At 35.1% G+C, this 21,296-nt stretch overlaps 1 protein-coding gene across 3 annotated transcripts in view; it reads left to right on the top strand.

Annotated features, from left to right (window-relative positions):
- ACSL4 (acyl-CoA synthetase long chain family member 4) overlaps positions 1-16,129 on the top strand; it is an 84,462-nt gene extending 68,333 nt beyond the window's left edge. For all 3 annotated transcript variants that reach the window (XM_079124844.1, XM_079124845.1, XM_079124843.1), the window contains 3 exons: positions 966-1,080; positions 3,501-3,658; positions 13,276-16,129. In XM_079124844.1, coding sequence (XP_078980970.1) covers positions 966-1,080; positions 3,501-3,658; positions 13,276-13,433 — 431 coding nt within the window. In that variant the 3' untranslated portion in view covers positions 13,434-16,129. The remainder of the gene's footprint in view (positions 1-965; positions 1,081-3,500; positions 3,659-13,275) is intronic.
- The last annotated feature ends 5,167 nt before the right edge of the window (positions 16,130-21,296 follow it).

Raw genomic sequence — 21,296 nt, forward strand, 5'->3', positions numbered from 1 at the left:
CGATGATTATTCAAGCTGGGTCATCCTGTGCCAGCATTTTCTTAGAGCACAATTATTTTAAGAAGATAATTTTAAATATGGAAAATTGGGGATTAACATTTTTAAAATTTGCTCTATATGGCAAATTTTAGTGTGACATCCTGTATGAGTTATGCATTAATATTCCTGATAAAAGAGAGGGTGAGAGATGTTAAATGACATGCCAAGAATCTCATAGCTAGTACTATGCATAGCTACTATTCAAATCTAATGCATTACCAGGGCATGGGCAACTTGGGGGGCTGAGGCAGGAAGATGGCAAGTTTGAGGCCAGTCTGGGCAATTTAGTGAGATACTGTCTCAAAGTAAAATTTAAAAAGGACTGAGAGTGGCAGAGCACCTGGGTTCAATCTCCAGTACCACCACCAAAAAAAAAAAAAAGATTCTCAAGAACCAAAAAACTAATTCTTAAAAATTCTGTTATTTCTATTAACTTCATTATAATATTTAAGATTATGATAAGATGTTCAAGTTTTGAGTATAGGGTATAGCTTTTAGCCAGTACTTCTTTAATTAGGCATTTTCTTTTTAACTGATATGTATAGACAAACAATATGTCTATATGTAACGAGATTTTAAAAGAAGTATGTCTGTAAACCTTTAGGCAATGAAATTAAAAAAAAATCAGAATTGTTCATACCTGCCAGGTGTGGTGGTACACACCTGTAATCCCAGTGACTTGGGAGGCTGAGGCAGGAGAATCACAAGTTCAAAGCCAGCCTCAACAACTTAACAAGGCCCTAAGCAATTTAGTGAAATATGAAACTCTGTCTCTAAATAAAATATAAAAAGGGCTAGGGATGTGACTCAGTGGTCAAATGCCCCTGGGTTCAATCCCTGGTACCACAAAAAAAAATAAAAAATAGAATTGTTAGTATCTTAATGAAACAGACCATGAATAACTTAACATTATTCATGACTTACAGATCGAAAGAAAGATCTGGTGAAATTACAAGCGGGAGAATATGTGTCTCTTGGGAAAGTAGAAGCTGCATTGAAGAACTGTCCTCTTATTGACAACATCTGTGCTTTTGCCAAAAGGTAACTTTCAAAACTGACATTTTATATTTCATATACTTACAGTAAAAGGAAAATCAGAAAAAAATTGATTATTTATGATCATAAGCATAACATCAAACTCCTCTTAGATCTTTCATCAGAGTTGAAAAATGATTCCTATGAAAGTTCTTGAATTCCTACGGAAGTTCTTGAATTCAAAAACTTTAAGATTATGTAGGATAACTTGTACATTATAACTGTTGATTGGATACTTACTATATCTTGTTGAGTACTTATCTATGCCACAGAAGTCATTTCATTTAGCATCCATAACAAATAAGTCATAGCATAAGTAATTTTCCCAAAAAGGTCACACAGCTAGTGCAGGTTGAGATGAGGTTTTAATCCAAGTTTTTCTAGATCAAAAGCCTAAGAAAGGGCTTGGGTTGTGGCTCTGTGATAGAACATGCTTGCCTAGCACGTATGAGGCACTGGGTTTGATTCTCAGCACCGCATATAAATAAATGAATAAAACCAAGTTCTTCTGGGTGCAGTGGCTAATGGCTGTAATCCCAGTGACTTGGGAGACTGAGACAGGAGGAACATGAGTTCAAAGTCCCTCTTAGTAACTTAGTGAGGCCCTAAACAACTCAGTGAGACCCTGTCTCTAAATAAAATACAAAAAGGGCTGAGAATGTAGCTCAGTGGTTGAGTGTTCCTGGGTTCAATTCCCAGTACCAAGAAAATAAATAAAATAAAGGTCCATCAACAACTAAAAAAAAAAAAAAAACCTAAGATATTGAAACATTTTCTTTATATGTGTCTGTTTTATTTTTATAGACTTTATTCTTTTTTTGAAATCATAATTGTGCTTAAAAACTGACAAAATTTACCATCTTCACCATTTCTAAGTGTACAGTTCAATAATATTAATTGTATGTACCTTGTTAGATAGTCAATCTCCAGAAATTTTTCATCTTTCAGAACTAAAACTCTATACCCATTAAACAACTCTCCATTTCTCCCTTCCCTCAACCCTTGACAACCACCATTATACTTTCTGTTTCTATGAATTTGACTATTCTACATACCTCACATAAGAAGAATCATACAGTATTTGTCTTTTTATGTTTGGCTTATTTCACTTAGCATGATGTCCTTAAGGTCTGTTCATGTTGTAGCATGTGTCAGAATTGCTTTCCTTTTTAAGGCCAATATTATTCTAGCGTACATACATAGAATGTACAATTGTTTATACATTCTTCTATCAGTGAACACTTGGGTTCCTTCCACCTCTTGACTGTTGTGAATAATACTGCTATGAATGTGGATATGCAAACATCTCTTTGACATTCAGTTATTTTTGATACACACCCAGATGTGGAATTGCTGGATCATATGTAATTACATTTTTAATTTTTTTGAGGAGTTACCATACCGTTTTCCATATTAGCAGCACCATTTTTACATTTCTAGCAGCAAGGAACAAGTATTCTAATTTCTCTACCTCCTTGCCAACATTTGCTTCTATCTTTTTTTTATAGTAATCATCCTAATGGGTGTTCAGGGATATCTCATTTTTGTTTTGATTTGCATTTTCCTAATGATTATTACTGTTGAGCCTCCTTTCATATGATTTTTTATCATCTCTGGAGAATTTTTTATGCAAATTGTTTGCCTGTTTTTATTTTTTAATTTTTAATTTTTTTGTGTGTAGTGCTGAGGATTGAACCCAGGACCTTATGCATGTAAGGCAAGCACTCTACCATCTGAGCTGTTTTTAAATTGAGTTATTTGTTTTTTATTGCTATCATTGTTTAGTTATAGGAGTTCTTTATATATTCTATAGAATAAGCCCTTATCAGATACATGACTTAAAGATACTTTTTCCATCTCAATAGATTGCCTTTTTGCTCTATTTTTTGGTGTCTTTTGAGGCACAGAAGTTTTTAATTTTAACACAGTCCTATTTGTCAATATTTGCTTTAGTTCCTTGTACTTTTGGTTTAAAATTACCAAATACATTGCCCTAAAGCTTTTTCTTTATTTTTTCTTCTAGGGGCTTTATAGTTTTAGCTCTTAAATATTTAGGTATTTGATCCATTTTAAGTTAATTTTTATGTCTTTTGGAAGGTAAAGGTCCATCTTCATCCTTTGCATGTTAATGCAAAGTTTTCACAGCACCATCTCTTGAAGAAACTACCCTTTTTCCATTGAATGGTCTTAATACCCCTGTTGAAGATCACTTGACCATAAATGCAAGGGTTAATTTCCGGGCTCTCTCTTCTAGTCCATTGGTCTGTTTCTCTGTCTTTATTTCACTGTTATGTGTTTTATTACTTCTTAAAGAAACATTAACAAGAGGAATGTATAGTTGGAATTATATGTACTGTACTATATCATTGAGTAGTTTATGAATATTTTTGCTTATTTTAATTTCTATTTTATTTTCTAATTTTTAGTGACCAGTCCTATGTGATCAGTTTTGTGGTTCCTAATCAGAAAAAGTTAACCCTTTTGGCACAACAGAAGGGGGTAGAAGGAACTTGGGTTGATATCTGCAATAACCCTGCCATGGAAGCTGAAATACTGAAAGAAATCCGAGAAGCTGCAAATGCCAGTAAGAAATTGCTAGTTTGTTGAAATCCATAAACATCATCTAATAATATCTTATGCATTAGACTCTTCAAGATTTTTGTTTAATGATGAAATACATGGTTTAGTAATGAAATACATAACTCTTAAATATTTATCTACCTCTTAAGAATATGTAATGAATTTCTATGTTGGAAAGATTCTTAAAAGTCATATAGTAGAATAACCTATCTAGTTGTTTATTATGTATTGTAACATCCCTACAAAGTGATTATCTAGCCTGTGTTTGGAATAGTCCATCTTTGAAGATATGTATTATATAGGTCTACCTTATAGAAGCTAGAAGCTAATAACTTTTTAGTAAATAATGTAGCTATTACTATGTTTTGTGTATGTACATTGGCTCTCTAAATGGACTGTCTTAGATGGTATATTAATAGCCAATTGGAGAACATCCAAGTAGGTACTATGTGCCAGGCAGTATATCAGGTACTAGGAATATAAAAGGTAGTAAGATACACTTCTTGCTCTCCCGGAGCTCATTATCCAGTGAGAGGGACACAAGAGAGATAGCCATGTTAATAGCAATAGAGATAGGAACAGAGAATCATGGTACCACAGATGAGGGCACTTAATTTGACCTGGGAGTTCATAGAAAGTTTTCTTATAGAAATGTCACTTAAGTTCATTGTTAAGGATTAATTAGAATTAACTAGGGTGAGAATTCTAGGCCAAAGAACATCAGGAGTAAAGGTATAATAGAGCTATGGAAAAGGAGATGTGGGCAGGGAACAAGTACTTTGGTGTTACTGGTAAACTAAAAGATGAGTTTGTAAAGATAAGCAGAGGCCACGACCTGTAGTGCTATGTATGCCATTTTCTGAAATTTGGGTTTAATATTGTAAGCAATGGGGAGCCATTGTGAGATTTCATCTGGTTAGTGATGTGGTCAGATTTGCATTTCTGACAGATGCATTCAGGCTAGCCTCCAAACCATTAAGATATTACTTGAGAGGACCCAGACTGAGACAGGAGACCAATTTAAGTAAGAGAGCTATAATAGATACTTAGATGAGAGTGGGAGTGATAAGGCAATGAACCAGGAAATAAGGAAATATTTAGGAAGGAAAATTATCAAGCTTTGATGATCACTTGAATAATGTAGGCAAGGGAAAAGGGGTGTAGGATGGCCCCTTGATTTGTAGCTCAAATGACAAGGTTGATGTTACTATTGATTGAACTAGAAAATACAGGAGGAAAAGTCAGCTTATAAGAGAAGATTATGAGTTCATATTGGGACATACATAGTTTGAAATTCTTGTTGGATGATCAGAGTTAAAATTTCCAGCAGGAGGTTGTGTATGTTAGACCAAACCTTATGAGACAGACCTTTATTGTTGGGTATAATTGAAATCATGAAGGTAGATACACTAGCCTTGGGAGAGAATTTAAAATGAAAACAGGAGGCTGAAGACAGGTCCCTGGACAACACCAGCATTTAAGGAATGGATGGAGGAAGAGACTTAGGTGGAGGGTGTGCTTCACCAGATACCAGGAGAACAAGCTGAGAGAACTTCAGGAAAGAGAGGGGTCTGCAGTTTCAAGTGAGCAGAACGGTTGGATGAAATGTACTAGAACATCGACTGAGAAATCAAATAATTTAAAAAGTAACTGTGAAGCCAAATAGTAGACCAGTTTTATAACCTGTTTAGAGTTTTACTATTAATTCTTTTCAGTGTAATAATAAGCATACACAGTTTTTAAAATAGTAAATAATATCACAAGACTTGTGTCAAATAGCAGCCCTCCATGTTTTCCACATGTTTTAATCTATGGCATTGTCTCTCTCTCTCTTTTTTTTTTTTTTTGCTCTTTCTTGCCTTTTTCATTTGAATCTGTGGACTTCCTACCACAGAAGATGATGTAGCTATCATCTTCTCTCCACCCCATCTACATACTCCCTTTTGCAATAGATAGTACAATTTCATGTTTTGCATTGATGTTTGTATTATCATAACTAAAAATATTCACAGCTGAACTACATATTATTTTATGATTCCATTTCCTTTCTTGGACAACTTTTTGTTTTTCCTGATTTTAATAGTACCTCTCTACTTAGTTTTCTTTGTACCTGTTATTAATTCTTCCCCTGAATTCTGATAAAGTTATAAAAATATTAAGTACAGGAAAGCAGAGCATATTTGTATATTCCTTTTCCTGGCAACTTCCTTCGTAGGACCATTCATCCTCCCACTGAAATTTGGACTGTTTGTACCCCATAACTTCCCTTTATTATCATCCCAGGAATTTCCTTTGCCTCTCTCCTGTGTTAGATCCTGTTTCCTGAATCTTATGTCTGTCTTTTCCCTGGTTTGCTCACTCATTTGAATAAAGCATATCCTCCAGCAGTTTCCTAAGAGAGGTGCATAGGAGGTAAATATTTGAGATACATTTACACATCTGTTTACATGCTTCTTATATCCTCACCATTGAGCTATCACCTGGCATATTTTAGAATTCTAGATTGTAAATCATTTTTCCTTAATAATTTGTCTTGGAGGCTTGGTTCCATTGTCTTCTAACTTTAGTGTTGCTGGCTGAAAAATTCCACTTCTGTCCATATTCCTATACCTTTTTGTATTTTATCTCTAAGTTTTGAGGTTGATTATATCAAATTCTGGTATTCTGATAGTTCATAGTGATATACCCTGGTGTAGGTCTTTTATCATTTATCATTATGTAGACATGGTGTGGTTTCTTTCAATCTGGGGGTCCCTGCCCTTCAGTTCTTAGAAATACTTATCTTTTTGTTCATTTGCTTTTTTTTCTCCCATGGTCCTCCTTCACCTCAGTGTGTGTGTGTGTGTGTGTGTGTGTGTGTGTGTGTGTGACTACTTTTATAAGGCTTTGGACTACCTGTTTCTATCATCTAGTTTTATCATCTATTTATCTCTTTGTCTTTTTGTTTCATTTTCTGGCGGAGTCCCTCAATTTTATCACCTCATATCTATTATTTTTATTCTTAGTAAGTACACATCAATTTCATTTGGGAACAGGAAAAATGTAAATATTTCAGAGTAATCTTAGTAAAGTAATATGTGGTATTGAAAGATTTTTTTCATTGTCATTTTTTTGACAGTGATAAATATTTAAAAATTTTTTTCATACATGTGTATAGGGTAATAATGTCTTTCTCATTCTACCATCCTTCCCATCCCTACCATTCTACCCCTCCCCTCACTTCCCTCAACCCCCCACTTCCCTCTGTGCACTGTAAAATTCCTTCACTCTTCCATACCCACCCCTGACTATGGATCAGCATCCACTTATCAGAGAAAACATTTAGCCTTCGGCTTTTTGGGATTGGCTTATTTCACTTAACATGATAGTCTGCAGTTCCATCCCTTTACCTGCAAATGCCATACTTTCATTCTTCTTTAAGGGTGAGTAATAATCCATTATGTATATGTACCACAGTATCTTTACCCCTTCATCTGTTGAGGGCATCTAGGTTGGTTCCATAGTTTAGCTGTTATAAATATTGATGTGGCTGCATCACTGTAATATGATGATTTTAAGTCTTTTGGGTATAGACTGAAGAGTGGGATAACTGGATCAAATGTTGGTTCTAGTCCAAGTGTTCTTAGGAATCTCCATACTGCTTTCCAGAGTTGATGCATCAATCTGCAGTCCCACCAAAAATGTATGAATGTACGTTTTTCCCCACATTCTTGCCAACACTTATTTTTGCTTGTATTCTTGATAATTGTTATTCTGACTGAACTGAGATGAAATTTTAGGGTAGTTTTCATTTGTATTTCTCTAATTGCAAGAGATGATGAACATTTTTTCATGTTTGTTGACCAATTATATTTCTTCTGTGCAGCATCTGTTCAGGTCCTTAGCCCATTTATTAATTGGGTTATTTGGTTTTTTTTTTTTTTTTGATGTTAAGTTTTTTGAGTTCTTTATATATCCTGGAAATTAGTGCTCTGAGTCACATGTGGTAAAGATTTTTTCACATTTTGTTGGTTCTCTCTTCATGTTATTGTTTCCTTTGTTGAGAAGAAGCTTTTTACTTTGAAACCATCCCATTTATTGATTCTTAATTTTACTGCTTGTGCTTTAGGAGTCTTGGTAAGGAAGTCAGGTCCTAAGCCTACATGATGAAGATTTGGGCCTGCATTTTTCTTCTATTGGGCACAGAGTCTCTGTTCTAGTGCCTAAGTCTTTGGTCCACTTTGAGTTGATTTTTGTGCAGGATGAGAGATAGAGGTTTAATTTCATTTTGTTACATACAGATTTCCAGTTTTCCCAGCACCATTTGTTGGATAGGCTATCTTTTTTCCAATGTATTATTTTTGGCCCCTTCGTCTAGTATGAGATAACCATATTTATGTGGGTTTGTCTCTGTGTCCTCTATTCTGTACCGTTGGTCTACCTGTTTATTTTGGTGCCAGTACCATGCTGTTTTTGTTACTGTTGCTCTGTAGTATAGTTGAAGGTCTGGTAGTATGATGCCTCTTGCTTCACTCTTCTTGCTAAGGATTGCCTTGGCTACTCTGGGTCTCTTATTTTTCCAGGTGAATTTCATGATGGCTTTTTCTAGTTCTAGGAAGAATGTCATTGGGATTTTAATAGGAATTGCATTAAATCCGTACACTACTTTTGGTAGTATGGCTATTTTGACAATATTAATTCTGCCTATCCAAGAGCATGGGAGATCTTTCCATCTTCTAAGGTCTTCTTCAATTTTTCTTTAGTGTTCTGTAGTTTTCATTGTAGAGAACTTTCACCACTTTTGTGAGAATTATTCCCAAGTATTTATTTAGGCTATTGTGAATGGGGTGGTTTTCTAATTTCTCTTGCAGTGGATTCGTCACTTATGTATAGAAATGCATTTGATTTATAGGTATCAAGTTTATATTCTGCTACTTTGCTGATGAATTCATTTATGAGTTCTAGAAGTTTTCTAGTGTAATGTTTTGGATCTTCTAAATATAGAATCATGTCATTAGCAAATAGTGGTAGCGTGAGTTCTTCTTTTCCTATGCATATCCTTTTAATTTCTTTTGTCTATTTGATTGCTCTGGCTAGTGTTTCAATGACAATGTTGAATAGAAGTGGTGAAAGAGGGCTCTTATGTCTTTTGAATGCTCAGTTCCCAGCTCAGATTGTTAATTTTCAAAAGATTGTTAATATTTCCCAGTGTTCCTTTTAATAATACTCTGTTGCTCTTTTATGAATTCAATCAATATGTTGTCTGTTAGTTTTCTAAGGATATTAAAGGGACTCCTTTTATGTGGTTTCCTTCTTCTATTAGTTTCTCCTTTTCCTCCAAGTTCTACTTTATGGTTGCATTGGTTGTGGCTTCTCAAATGTCTGCTGATCCTAGTCTGTGCATTCATTTTTAAGAATGAAATTTTTTTTAAATGTTTGGAAAGCTTCCTGGGTTTCACTGAAAAGTTATTCAGATGTTAGTGTCTTTTTTTTCTCAGTTCACTGCATTTCTCTGAAGACGACTTTGCCCATCTCATGCCTGGGCAATATTAGCCTGACTGCCAACATTCTTATAGCCAGAGGGAGCAAGGGGCTGGGGGAGAGATAGGGTGGGTCACAGCAGGTCCTGCCCTCACTGGATCCTTACTCTCTGCCTGTATTGTGCCCAATGTTCTTGAGTCCAGAGTCTCTCTAGTGCAGTTTTTCCAAAAAAATAAATCTGTCCCTAGGCTGGTTTGGGAAGAGCAGCACAGGGTGAGAAAGGACTATTCTCTAAACAAGCTGGGGACCAGTTCTCCAATCTTCAGTATTACCCATTCTTCTTGTCTTCAGAGGCTTAACTCAGTGGGTATTTGTCTTGACTCTACCATTAGGTCACTTTGCTACTTATTAATGCTCTTCTCCATAGGCAGTTGTTTTATCCCTCTCAACTCTCAGTTACCACTAATACTTTAGTTTTTTGTCTTCTAAATTTTTATTGAACTCTCCTATCCAGTGCTGCCTTCTTGTTTTATTTCTTTCCTTGCAGTTAATACCTTTTTTCATTTAAGAATTTAAAACTATTTAAATTATTTTCCAGACAAGCAGAGAAAAAATATACACACTTTGTTTAATTAGAAGCTTTTAATTTAATTTTAATCCATTGTTTCACTCTTAAAAATGAAAGTAATCATTTTTCAGATTACAGATTTCCTGTACTCATTATAAAATACTGGACAATGAAGAAAATTATAAAGAAGGAAGTAAAAATCACTCAATGATAGTTACTTTTAAGTAATGAATTTATCTTCTAGCATGTGTACTTAACTGTCAACATCATTAATATTTTAAGTCAGTAGCTATAGAATTGCAATACCATTTTTAATTGCTGAATGTTATTCTGGTGTAGGAGTATCTATTTAAGTCCTTGTTTTAGGTGAGATACCATTTTCCCCCACTTTAAGCCAATGTAACACATATCTACTATACTCAGTAATTTTCTTGTTTGATAATTTTGCTAGTAAGAATTCCTAGAAATTGAGTTTCTGAGTCAAAGAGAATATAAAGTTTAAAGACTTTTCCCCTACATTGCCAAATTATTCCCTCTTCCCCCAGAAAAACTTACTGGATTATATTTCCATCAGAGATACTCATTACCCTAACTGGGCTATTGTTATTTCTATTCATTTTAAAAGTAAACTACTTAGGTTCCATTTTAGTTTGAAAACAGTTAATAGTAATAGTTTTTCAACTGTTTTTAAATTGATAAATATTTTCTCAAGAACTTTTTGAACTCTAGACACTATAAAGATTTAAATAACAATGACCTATTAACACAATCAAATTGAAATTTTATTTATATAACTATAAGAATCGTGGCTTAATGTTTTCTTCTTTAACATAGTGAGAGTTGCAGGATTAATGATATGATACACTTTCATATTAATGTCACCAACCCTCCAGAACTTTCTTTTATATAAATCCTGATTTTTAAAAAGATGTAGTATTTCATAAAGGTATTTTAACCGATAAACTACTCACCAGACATATGCTCCAATTATTTTTAGTTACTCTCTGAATGCACTGACAGAAAATATATTACTCGAATAATTATCATTGCGTTTTTAACTGTAAAAGCAATAATGGAGAAAGTCAAACTGCATCTTAATCAGGCAGAAAACAGAATAAACATCCTAGGACCCACTTAGGCCCTGATAAATTTCCTGTTCTTAGAGTGAAGCATGAAATTGAACAATTTATGCTTTGAATAATGAATGATAATCATGATCTAATGTCTAAATCATAAGCTTTTCTGTTCCACAAAATATTGATTTTTCTAACCTTTTACTTCAAGATTGTCATTTTGGAGAATTATGCAAAATGGTGTACAATAGTCTGGAATGTATTCAGCAAATGTGTCTAAGATTTCACATCGTTCCTAGTAGTTCTCTTTATGTTTAAATACAAATGTGAGGTAGAGGTAGTATTATAAGAATGCAAAGTAATTGTTTTTAGGTAATTTGAAGGAGAACCAAAGGCCATAAAAATTGCTAGTTGCTGCCACCTGCAGGCCACACTTTATAACATTCAAGTTAATTCAGATAAAAATGCCACATGCAAAAATTGTTTGTTTCTCCTTCCCCTAATCTTTCATCTTTCTCGCTTTTGGCAATTACTTTATTCTGTTTACAGGAAACTTTATTGTCCAATACTGTAGCTTATGGTACTAATGTTTAGGAGTTCCCAAAATGAAACCCTAAAGCAGCTCCCCGTTTCCTCTTTATATAAGAATTTAGCTAATGAAGATTAAATACATGAATATTTATAAATGTGCTTTAATTAGCCTGTGTGCAACTGAAATAATGTGCTTGCCTTATCCAATTTTGTCAGTATCTCTGGAGTAGGACCTATGTAAGTAGGGAAACTAAAATGAAAAAAAAAAAAAAAAGAAAGAAAGAAAAAGGAAAGGTTTGGGAGCCACATCTGAAGTTAAGAATTTAATTGCTGACTTGAGATCCAAATGTGACCTTATAGTCAGATATTTCAGGCACCTCTATGTAACTGAGCTGCAATGTATGAACAGAATAGACACGGCTAATTCAAGCAAGGTTTATGTTCCTTTACTGAATGTTCAGGCGTTATTTTTAGGTAGTTGATTCTAAGTAATATTTAAAAGATTACTATTAAAAAATTTTAGTTGTCAGTGGATCTTTATTTTACTTATATATATGTGGTGCTGAGAATCAGACCCAGTGCATCACACATGGTAGGGAAGCGCTCCACCACTGAGCCACAACACCAGCCCTAAAAGATTATTTTTCGTACTTGACTTTATATCCACATTTTAATGAGAAATTCACTAATTTACCAAAGCTTTCATAAAACTCAGCTACAATATGAACAAAGACTTCTTTGAAATTGAACTCTTTGTGCTTACCACTGAAATCAAATTGTTTTTCAAGTTGTCCAGGATGTTCAGCAGTAGTTTTTTAAACATGAAAATATTTACCTCTGTGCAATTGCTATTTTAAATCATTGCATATAAAATAAATTTCATTCATAGATTAACATTGTTAATGGGCATTTAGAATTTTAAGGAGAGCTTGTATTAATTATAAATAACTATGTGGCCTGGCAATGGCACACACCTGTAATCCCAGTGGCTCAGGAGGCTGAGGCAGGAGGATCGTGAGTTCAAAGCCAGCCTCAGCAAAAGCAACTCAGTGAGACCCTGTATCTAAATAAAATACAAAAAGATGGACTAGAGATGTGACTCAGTGGTTAAGCATATCTGGGTTCAACCCAGGGTGACAAAAAATAGATAGAAGATAGATAAAATAACTTGGTGGAATATGAACTCAAGAATTTAGACACAATAATAGAGCTAAAATTTTCTTAAACTTCTGGTATGTATTTGACTAATTCAAGTACAACATGTGCTGCATCAGTTCTCAAAGAATTTAAAGAGCAAATTCCCTTTTTGTTCTGTTTTAATATATAACAACTTACAAAGAATATTTGTCTAGAAGCTTAATTTTTTATAGAATGAACTAATAAATTTATATGTATTTATTAAGGATATAGCCCTGTAGTTGGCAGTGAACAAACATAGACCCTGCTTTTACGGAACTTAAATTCTAGTGGGTGACATATAATGTGTTAGGTGGGGGTTAGTACTTTGATCAAAGCATAGCACAAGAAGATACAGAGAGACAAGAGGACTTCTCTTTTGTTATAAAGTGGTCACAAAATCCTCTCTGAGAAGGTGGCTTTTGAACAGACACATGGAAGTAAGGAAGTAAACCATACAACTATTTTGGGAAAAAACCTCCCAGATTGAGGGAACAACAAATGTATTCCTCTGAAGAGGAAGGGGTGGTATGCATTTGTGTGTTTATATGAATAAAAACTACAGACTGAAGCTATCTAATGGAAATAATTTATGTGTATTTTGAGAAATACAAAATCAAATGATAAGACAGTGGTATCATTAATAACTGTTCGAAACCATTAAATAAGTTTGCCTTATCACTTGTGTCATCTAGGTAAATTCTACAGAATTCATGTTTTACTAATTATTTTTCTCTTTTCTTCTCCTCTCTCCTCATTCCCCTACTCCCCTTTCTGTCTCCCTGTCTCCCATCCCTTTCCTTCTCATTTCAGTGAAGTTGGAGAGATTTGAAATTCCAATCAAGGTTCGCTTAAGCCCAGAGCCATGGACCCCTGAAACTGGTTTGGTAACTGATGCTTTCAAACTGAAAAGGAAGGAACTGAAGAACCATTACCTCAAAGACATTGAGCGAATGTATGGGGGCAAATAAAATGTTGCTCTTCTGCTCGTAGGAGAGGTTACATGGAGGGTGACCTGGTTCTTTTTCAGTTCTAGAGTTTAAGCCTTTGTCGAACTGTCTGTTTAGAATGTAGGTATATCATTCTAAAGATGTAGTAATAAAAAAACTGATTAAAATAGTTGTTGAGTCTACTTTAACTTAGTTTTGCATAGTTCTAGTGAAACTGAAATTGAAAAGTTATTTCCCTTTAGATGTATTATTAATTTTAGAGCAGAAATTCTGTTTAAAAAAGCCTAATACACTTTTTCCATAATCAAAGTATTTAATGTTGAACAAAATAAATTGGAGTTGGAGTAGAATGTAGTTTGAGGAAATTTGCAGCTTCCAATGTCTTTCGTCTGCCTAGTTCAGAAGTTTAAATATTAAGCATGACAAAAATATGTATTAACACTACTCAAAGCAGAAGTGCTGCAGGGCTTTAAAATTCTCTTCTAACTATCTTGAAGGGAAAATTCAGTCATGATATAATAGAGTAAAATAGTACCTTAGGAGGTATTATTTTAAGATCACAATTGTTAAATAGGTTAGATGTAGAATCATTGTACTATTGTGAATAATTACAGTGCCTAAAGTAAGAATAAAACAACATATACATACCAAAAATATCTAGTAACATATTTGAAGGGGAATTGAATAGCTATTTTAAATCTTTGAGATCAGTAACTGTAATTATTTGAATGACTAAAGAGGAAAGTACAATTTTTAAAATGCTGAAAATTGCCTTTTTGTGTTTGTCCAAAATGAAAAACTGAGACCAAGAGTAAAATGATGGAAAGTTAATCACAATTTAACAGGAAGCATTTTCTCTGGACAAGGTGATGAAAATTTAAATATTTAGAATTATGACCCTTGCACAGCACTGAACCTGGAAAAGGGATTTAGACTCTGAATTTATCTTTGATAACAGGGATTGATTCGAAAATGTACTCATATTAAATTACATTCGTAATTTATTATCTGTTTGCTGTTGCTGATTTGATTCTTGATCGGTAGTTTGCATTTCAGAGAGCCTTTCATTTTGCTTTAATTTTAGCAAAGCGGGTGATGATGAATGACTTCCCCAATATCTTGTTCAAACCTACGGGTGATTAATTGTCTTGGATGAGTTTTGGGAAGTTAAAGGGAAGAAAACACTGTTACCACATTTTTCCTGTTTGTGAAGAGTTTAGAAACTGGAAATGCTACATTTGGGAGAAGGGCGGAGATACTTGATAAGGGACTGATGTTTGCACAGTAACATGGAGTGTGGGTTTCTTTTTAAATCTATAATTAAAATCTGGGATTAGATATTCACACTTGAACCATAGTTACTGCAAAAAGCAAAAATTCTTAATACTGTTATTCTTTGCACTTTTTCTTAATCATTTTATATATATTCATATATATATATATATACACAAACACATATATATATATATATTGCTTACATTGCTTTGTACAGATGTGGGTGGGCCACCACTGCAACAAGGAGAATTCTTTTTGCTCTGAAATATTTATAAAGAAAATATTTAAATGTTATGTATATGGTGGTAATAAGGAAAAAAAATCATCTGGTATTATAAGCAAGAATGAAGGTTTTTGTAAAGATTTCTGTTCAGTGTTCTGCAAAGTAAAATTCTAGGTAAGTTTTCCTGAAGTTATGAAGATTCTCATTCTTCCCAACTTGCCTTTGAAGAGTGAAACACCATTATTATCAAGTAGACTGCTATTCAACTTCTACTACTCTTGGCCCACTGTTAATCCTTTAAGGATGATTTTATTAGACTTTTCCAGTATGTGACCCCCAACCCCATTTAGAATGGTGATTTTAAATGTGTGAGTGCATGCATACTATCTTATCTCAGATGTTTGCACCCCCACCCACCCCCATCTCCCTAAAGCTGGAACACTGCCAACTAATCTGTTGAATAGGTCCTTTAGAAACAGTAATTAACACTTAAGGTTGGGTGCTGCTAATTCTTTGCGAAATCCAAATATTGTTAAGGGACCAGGGAGATGCCACTACCCCCTGATTTTTCATCTAAAACTATACATGTTTATGTAAATGGAAATCTTTCCATATTCATAGTGACTTTTTAAGTATTGGAGCTGACAGATTTTGATCTCACATTTTTATACCTATTTAAATGGTTCATATTTACGTGTAAACCATCAAATAGAGTTGTACTTAATAAATTTACTACAAGTATGTACATTTCTAAGTCAAACACTTGTGACTTTTGCTTTAATTAAATGAAAGTATCTTGCCTACTTGATACTTGTATTCATTGTTTTTTCTCCTAGAATGGAGGTATCATTGTATGGCTTTTCAGAACCAAAATACATATGAATGATTCAAAAACTCAGAAGTTAAGGAGAGCAATGTTTCTTTGATCACAGAGACTGATTAGTAATCCTGCCTATATTTTCCTAATAGCATATGACAAATGTTTCTAAGGTAACAAGTTGAGAACAGGTTAAAGATTGTGTGGTGTTTTGGATTTGGAGAGAAATGTTTTAATTTTTGAATGTAGTTACAAATTATAATGTATTCATATTTGTACTTTCTGTTAAAATGCACGATTGCAGGATTGTTATTTGGATTTTGTGTTTATTCTTGATGAAAAGCTTTGTTGTTTTTAATTTTGCACTCAAATCTTGTGAAATAAATCCACCCATGTTATCAAGCCCATTTGTACTTATTTATGCATCAAGGTGAAATCTGTAAGTTTGAAAATGACCCAAACTTTTAAGCATATAATTTTTAAAGTACCCATCTCTTGGTCTATGGAATTACATGAAGCAGTTAACCCAGCTTTCATAAATTCTATCCATTATTTTGAATTATTTGAACTGAAAGCTACTGCTTTAATACAGTAAGTAGAATAGAATCCTTTGTAACACTGATATTGTAGGACAGATCATACTCATGTTTCATGGATTATTGGTAGGTGCTAGTGAGAACTAGTACTTTTAGGCTGGTTAATATTTAGGAAGATATTAATTTATGGAATAAATGGGAGTATATATAAAATGGTATTTAGAGCTCTGGAATCAGACTGCCTCAGTCTATTTCCTTGTTTTGCCACTCGCTAGTTTTGTGACTCTGGACAAGTTAACATGCCAGAGCCTCATTTCTCCATTTGGAAAAATGGTATTAAGTGATAAATGGGATCTATGGTATTGGCTTATTGTGAGGTTAAGATGATATAATCCATGTAAAGTGTTTAGAAGAATAGCTTAGCTATTATCATAATCATTATTATATCCAGATAGAATTCATTATTCAGGTTGTTTAAAGTATTGACTAGCACACTACAGACCTTACAGAATTTCCTGCCCCTGAAGATTTTGTACTCTTTCAGGAAATCTGGGCTCATTGTATCACTAGATTTGTAACCATGAGCCAATCTCACAACAGCCTCCTCATCTTAATTTCTTCTTTCCATTGGAGAAGGACTAAAAATGCCCTTTGCCAAAAAAGAAAAACAAATGACAGGACAAATAGGAAATGTGACAGCCCCTAAGGTCTATTGTGTTGTACTTTTTGCATTGTGATATTGCTGTCCTGAAGTGATTTTATTTATTTTTTAAATGATACCTAGGTCCCAAATTTCCCAGTGGGATGTAAGACTGTGGAGGATGCTATCAGAAGAAGTAAGGATTCTACTAGGTACAAGGAGTGTGTCACTGTTATTTATTTATTTATTTAGGTACCGGGAATTGAACCCAGGGATACTTAACCACTGAGGCACATTCCCAGCCCTTTTTGTGTTTTATTTTGATATGGGGTCTCGCTAAGTTGCTTAGGGCCTTGCTAAGTTGCTGAGGCTGGCTTTGAACGTGGGATCCTCCTGCCTCAGCCTCCCAAATTGCTGGGATTATAGGCATGTGCCACCATTCCTGGCTCTGTCACTGTTATTTAATTATGGCTGTGCACACATAATTTTTTTCTTCCCCTTTCTCTGCTCTACTTGTCTTCCTTGTTTGTATATATTGTTTTTTAAATTGGTACTTTATAGGTATACATAAAGATAGAATTCACCATGGTATATTCCTATGTGTACATTGCATAATTTGGTCAATTTCATTCCACAGTTCCTCCCTTTCCTGTCCCCTCTCCCTTCCCACTGTTCTCTTCCTCTACCCCACTGATGCTCACTTCTGTCTTCATGGGATCCTCTACTTTTTCCCCTTAGTTTGCTCTAGCCTCCTCATGAAAGAAAACATTTGACCCTTGACTTTCTGAGTTAGGGTTAGAATTTTTAAAACAGTGCTTCAAACTTTGTTTTTACTGTGAATCACAATGCTGTGTACACACTTGTGTGTATGCAAAACAATATTTTACAATGCTGTTTTCATGAAAAAATATTAATGAGATGCACATGGATTCCCTATTTTATTTAAATGCTGGGCTGTGGCCCACTAAATTGATTTGATGACCTATAAAATATTGCTGTCCAATAGAACTTTCCTTGAAATTGAAAATGTTCTGTATCTGTGCTGTTTGTAACAACAGTCAACAAGATGTGGCTGTTGAACATTTGACATGTGGTAAGTGCGACTAAGTAACTGAATTTGTTATTTTCATATTGGACAGCACATCTGTAGGGAGATGACAAGGCACAGATTGAAAAGTGAGGGTTTAGAATCAGCTATTTTGCAGTATATGAAAGACAGCTGTTTCCTTCCTTTTTCCCATTTCCTCTGTTCTAGAGGCAACAACCACTTTCAACTCTTGGTTGGCTATTTTGGTATTGACAATCTTGTATCTAAGTAACACCCTTGTACTCTGCTTCTTGACGTTGTCACTATTGACCTCTCGCTATGTACAGGTACATCTCTCATCCTCCAAGTATAGATATGTTAATGTCATTCAGAGCTGAAAGGTATAGTAGAAAAAACATAATTTTCCTTTCCTGCATTTAATCCTCTGTGATTTCTTTGCTTCACTTTCTATGATTTAACCCCTTCCTTTCCACCAATAATCTGAAGCTTTTCTCAACACGTCCAAGGCTGGAGGTATAGCTCGGTGGAAGAATACTTGCCTTGCATGCACCAAGCTATGGGTTTTGATCTCCAGGCACATCAAAACACAATATTTCCAAGTAACAAGAATTCTAACAATTTCACCTGAAATAAATCCAGAACTTTCTGTTTTACTTCAGTGTAGGTCATTTGCCCTCTTTTTCCTGGTACACAGACATTGTAATGGGACCTTCACTGTCATCCTGAGATTAACTTTTTCCTTCAGCCTGTTTTGGATCTTCTGTCCCTTATATCCTGTGTCTTTTTCTTACTTGGATTATTACCTCTTTTTGATGGAACATATCTTATAGTAGAGGTCTTAATTGATCATTTGGTTGGGTGTAGAATTCAAAATTCCTTTTCCATGTTGAAAGCACTATTTCATTGTCATTAGGCTTCCCACCTTCTCCAGAAGGTACCTATTTTACTTCAGTTTGTCAAGCTCATCCCTCCCCACGGTTCTTCACCCTACATGGACTTGGGAATCACATGGGTATGTTAACAAACAAAAAACAATGCCCATGCCTCATCCTTTCTCATTGGCCAACGGTGACTTTCCTGCTAGATCTTTAAATTTTCTTTAGTAGAACTTATCTTTAGGATTAAACCATAGAATAGTTCATAGAAGAGGGTATGGTTTTCAGTTTGCCAGAGGCAGTCTGCTGGTTAACTCTTGGCTCCCCAACCCCTCCCCTGTTGGAGTAGGATCCATGTTTCTTCCACTAGCTAGCTGTTTCTAGCTGGGTATTCCTTTTGTTACTAAAAAGAAGAGATTCTGAAAGGATGAGCTATAAAACCAGGGCATTTCTTGGAATATACCCCTAAGGATATCAAGAATTAGAAATGGGCTCTAGTAAAGGATGAGACACTTGGAAATGCCAAACACCAACTTATCCCATTTGGTATTTTTGCCTTGGCATTTTAAGAAATCCACGAACCAGAGAAGAATGAGGGAACTTTGGAAGGTGTAGAGGAAAATGGGATGGAAGCAGGTGGAGGACAGAAAGATAGTAGAATGAAACAGACAGTATTACCCTATGTACATGTATGATTACGTGGATGGTGTGACTCTACATTGTGCACAACCATAGAAATGAAAAGTTGTACCCCATTTGTGTACAATGAATCAAAACGCAGTCCATAAAAATAAAGATTTTTAATAAAAAAAAATTCACCAACCAAAAAGACATCAGAAAGCTCCTAGGGAAAGAGGGAGAAGGAAAAAAAAGAGTGTTGAAATTCACTCATCTATGTGTCTCTCCAGAGTGGCTTCCACAGTGGAAATCTGAAAATTGTTCTTTTGAAGTCAGGTATTTATTCTTTTGCTCAGCTCTTTATGGGCTCTAGCCCATAGAGTTCCAGGAAGCTCAGAATCAGATATGTATATACATATACTAAAGACATGTCCACATATATTTTCTTCCTTATGGCCAACAGCTCTCCTTAAAAATGCCTTTCTCATCTTAGCTGTGTCTGAAGTGTTCCTTAGGATAGGGCACTCCAATTCCCACAGTCAATTTGGGATGGTAAATTGCATACCAGTATAGGAAAATAGCAATATGGCTTCCTACGTTCAGGTAAGGAACAAAGAGAAAGAAATCAGAAGCCTTCCTGTCGAGACAGTGACTGAAGGATGAAGTCTCCAGGAAACAAATCTTTCAAATATGATCCCCTTCCTCTAGGTGGCACCATTTCTCACCCAGAGTTGCATTATATTGCCCATCAGGCTTCAAGATGTAACAGAATTAACCTTTCTCAGGGAATCCAAGGGGAGGATACAGAACAGCAGGGGTCTTTGTTTTCTTTGTAAAAGCCCCCCCTGAGAACTTTGCTTATGAACTCTTCCCTTTTGCTTGTGGAATAAAAAATAGCTCTCTTGACTCCCACATCCTAGGGTTGTGCACTATCTTGATTGGCCTTTAGGTTTGCTCAGAGAAGAAAATCTCCCAAACTAGCCTGAAGCTGCAGGGATTTAGCATCCCATCTCCATGAGTAAGGCTGTCAAAATATGTTAGCTTGAACTCTTGACTTTATTCTCTGTTAACACTTTGGAACTTTCTTAAAAGTTTGTAAAGACAGGTCAGGTGCTGGCCTTTTCTTAGATAACAAAGCCACTAATGTTTCAAGGGCCAGTTAAGTTTCAGAACTATTAATTCCCTTTGTCTTAAAACGTGACATTTAAGAAGTGCTTCTGGGCTGTCTCTTGTTCAGTCCTATCAGATGCTATGGGGAGACCAAAGATCATGGGGATGAATTACAAGCTGAACTTTGAGGTAAAGACAATACATATGTAGAAATTTAGAAAACACAATCTTTTAGGCTTCGGTTGTCTGGGAAGGTTTCCTTGAAAGCCTCTAGTCTGAGCCTAATGCTGAAGAGGCCAGAGTGACTTTCACCAAATTCCAGCTAGTAACAAGTGTGCATCCGTCCCCAGCAACATCACCTCAGTGTCCCATCAGCCTTCAAGGACTAAGTGGCATGACAGCACCAGGAGACTCATGGCCATTGCTTGAGGTTTAGACCAGAGACTTCCAAGAGATTCTATCTGTGCCCTAGATATTGATGCTCTCATCCCTTGGAGTGGCCAGAAGTCTCTGGCAGTTCGCCTTCTTATCCATTATCCCAGGGGATCAATATATGTTATCTATGTGTGCAACAGTTGGAAAGCACTGTTCTAGATGCACCTATCTTCTTGCAGAGCATGAATAATACATGTTCTGAATGATTGCTTTTCCTGTCTGTAGTCTCGGGCAGACCATCATCAGTTTTGTGAAGGTAGACACAATCTCATTCATTCTTACATCTCCAGTCTCTACCACTGTCCCT

The sequence above is a fragment of the Sciurus vulgaris genome (assembly GCF_902686455.1).
Source record: "Sciurus vulgaris genome assembly, chromosome: X".
Lineage (NCBI taxonomy): Eukaryota > Metazoa > Chordata > Mammalia > Rodentia > Sciuridae > Sciurus > Sciurus vulgaris.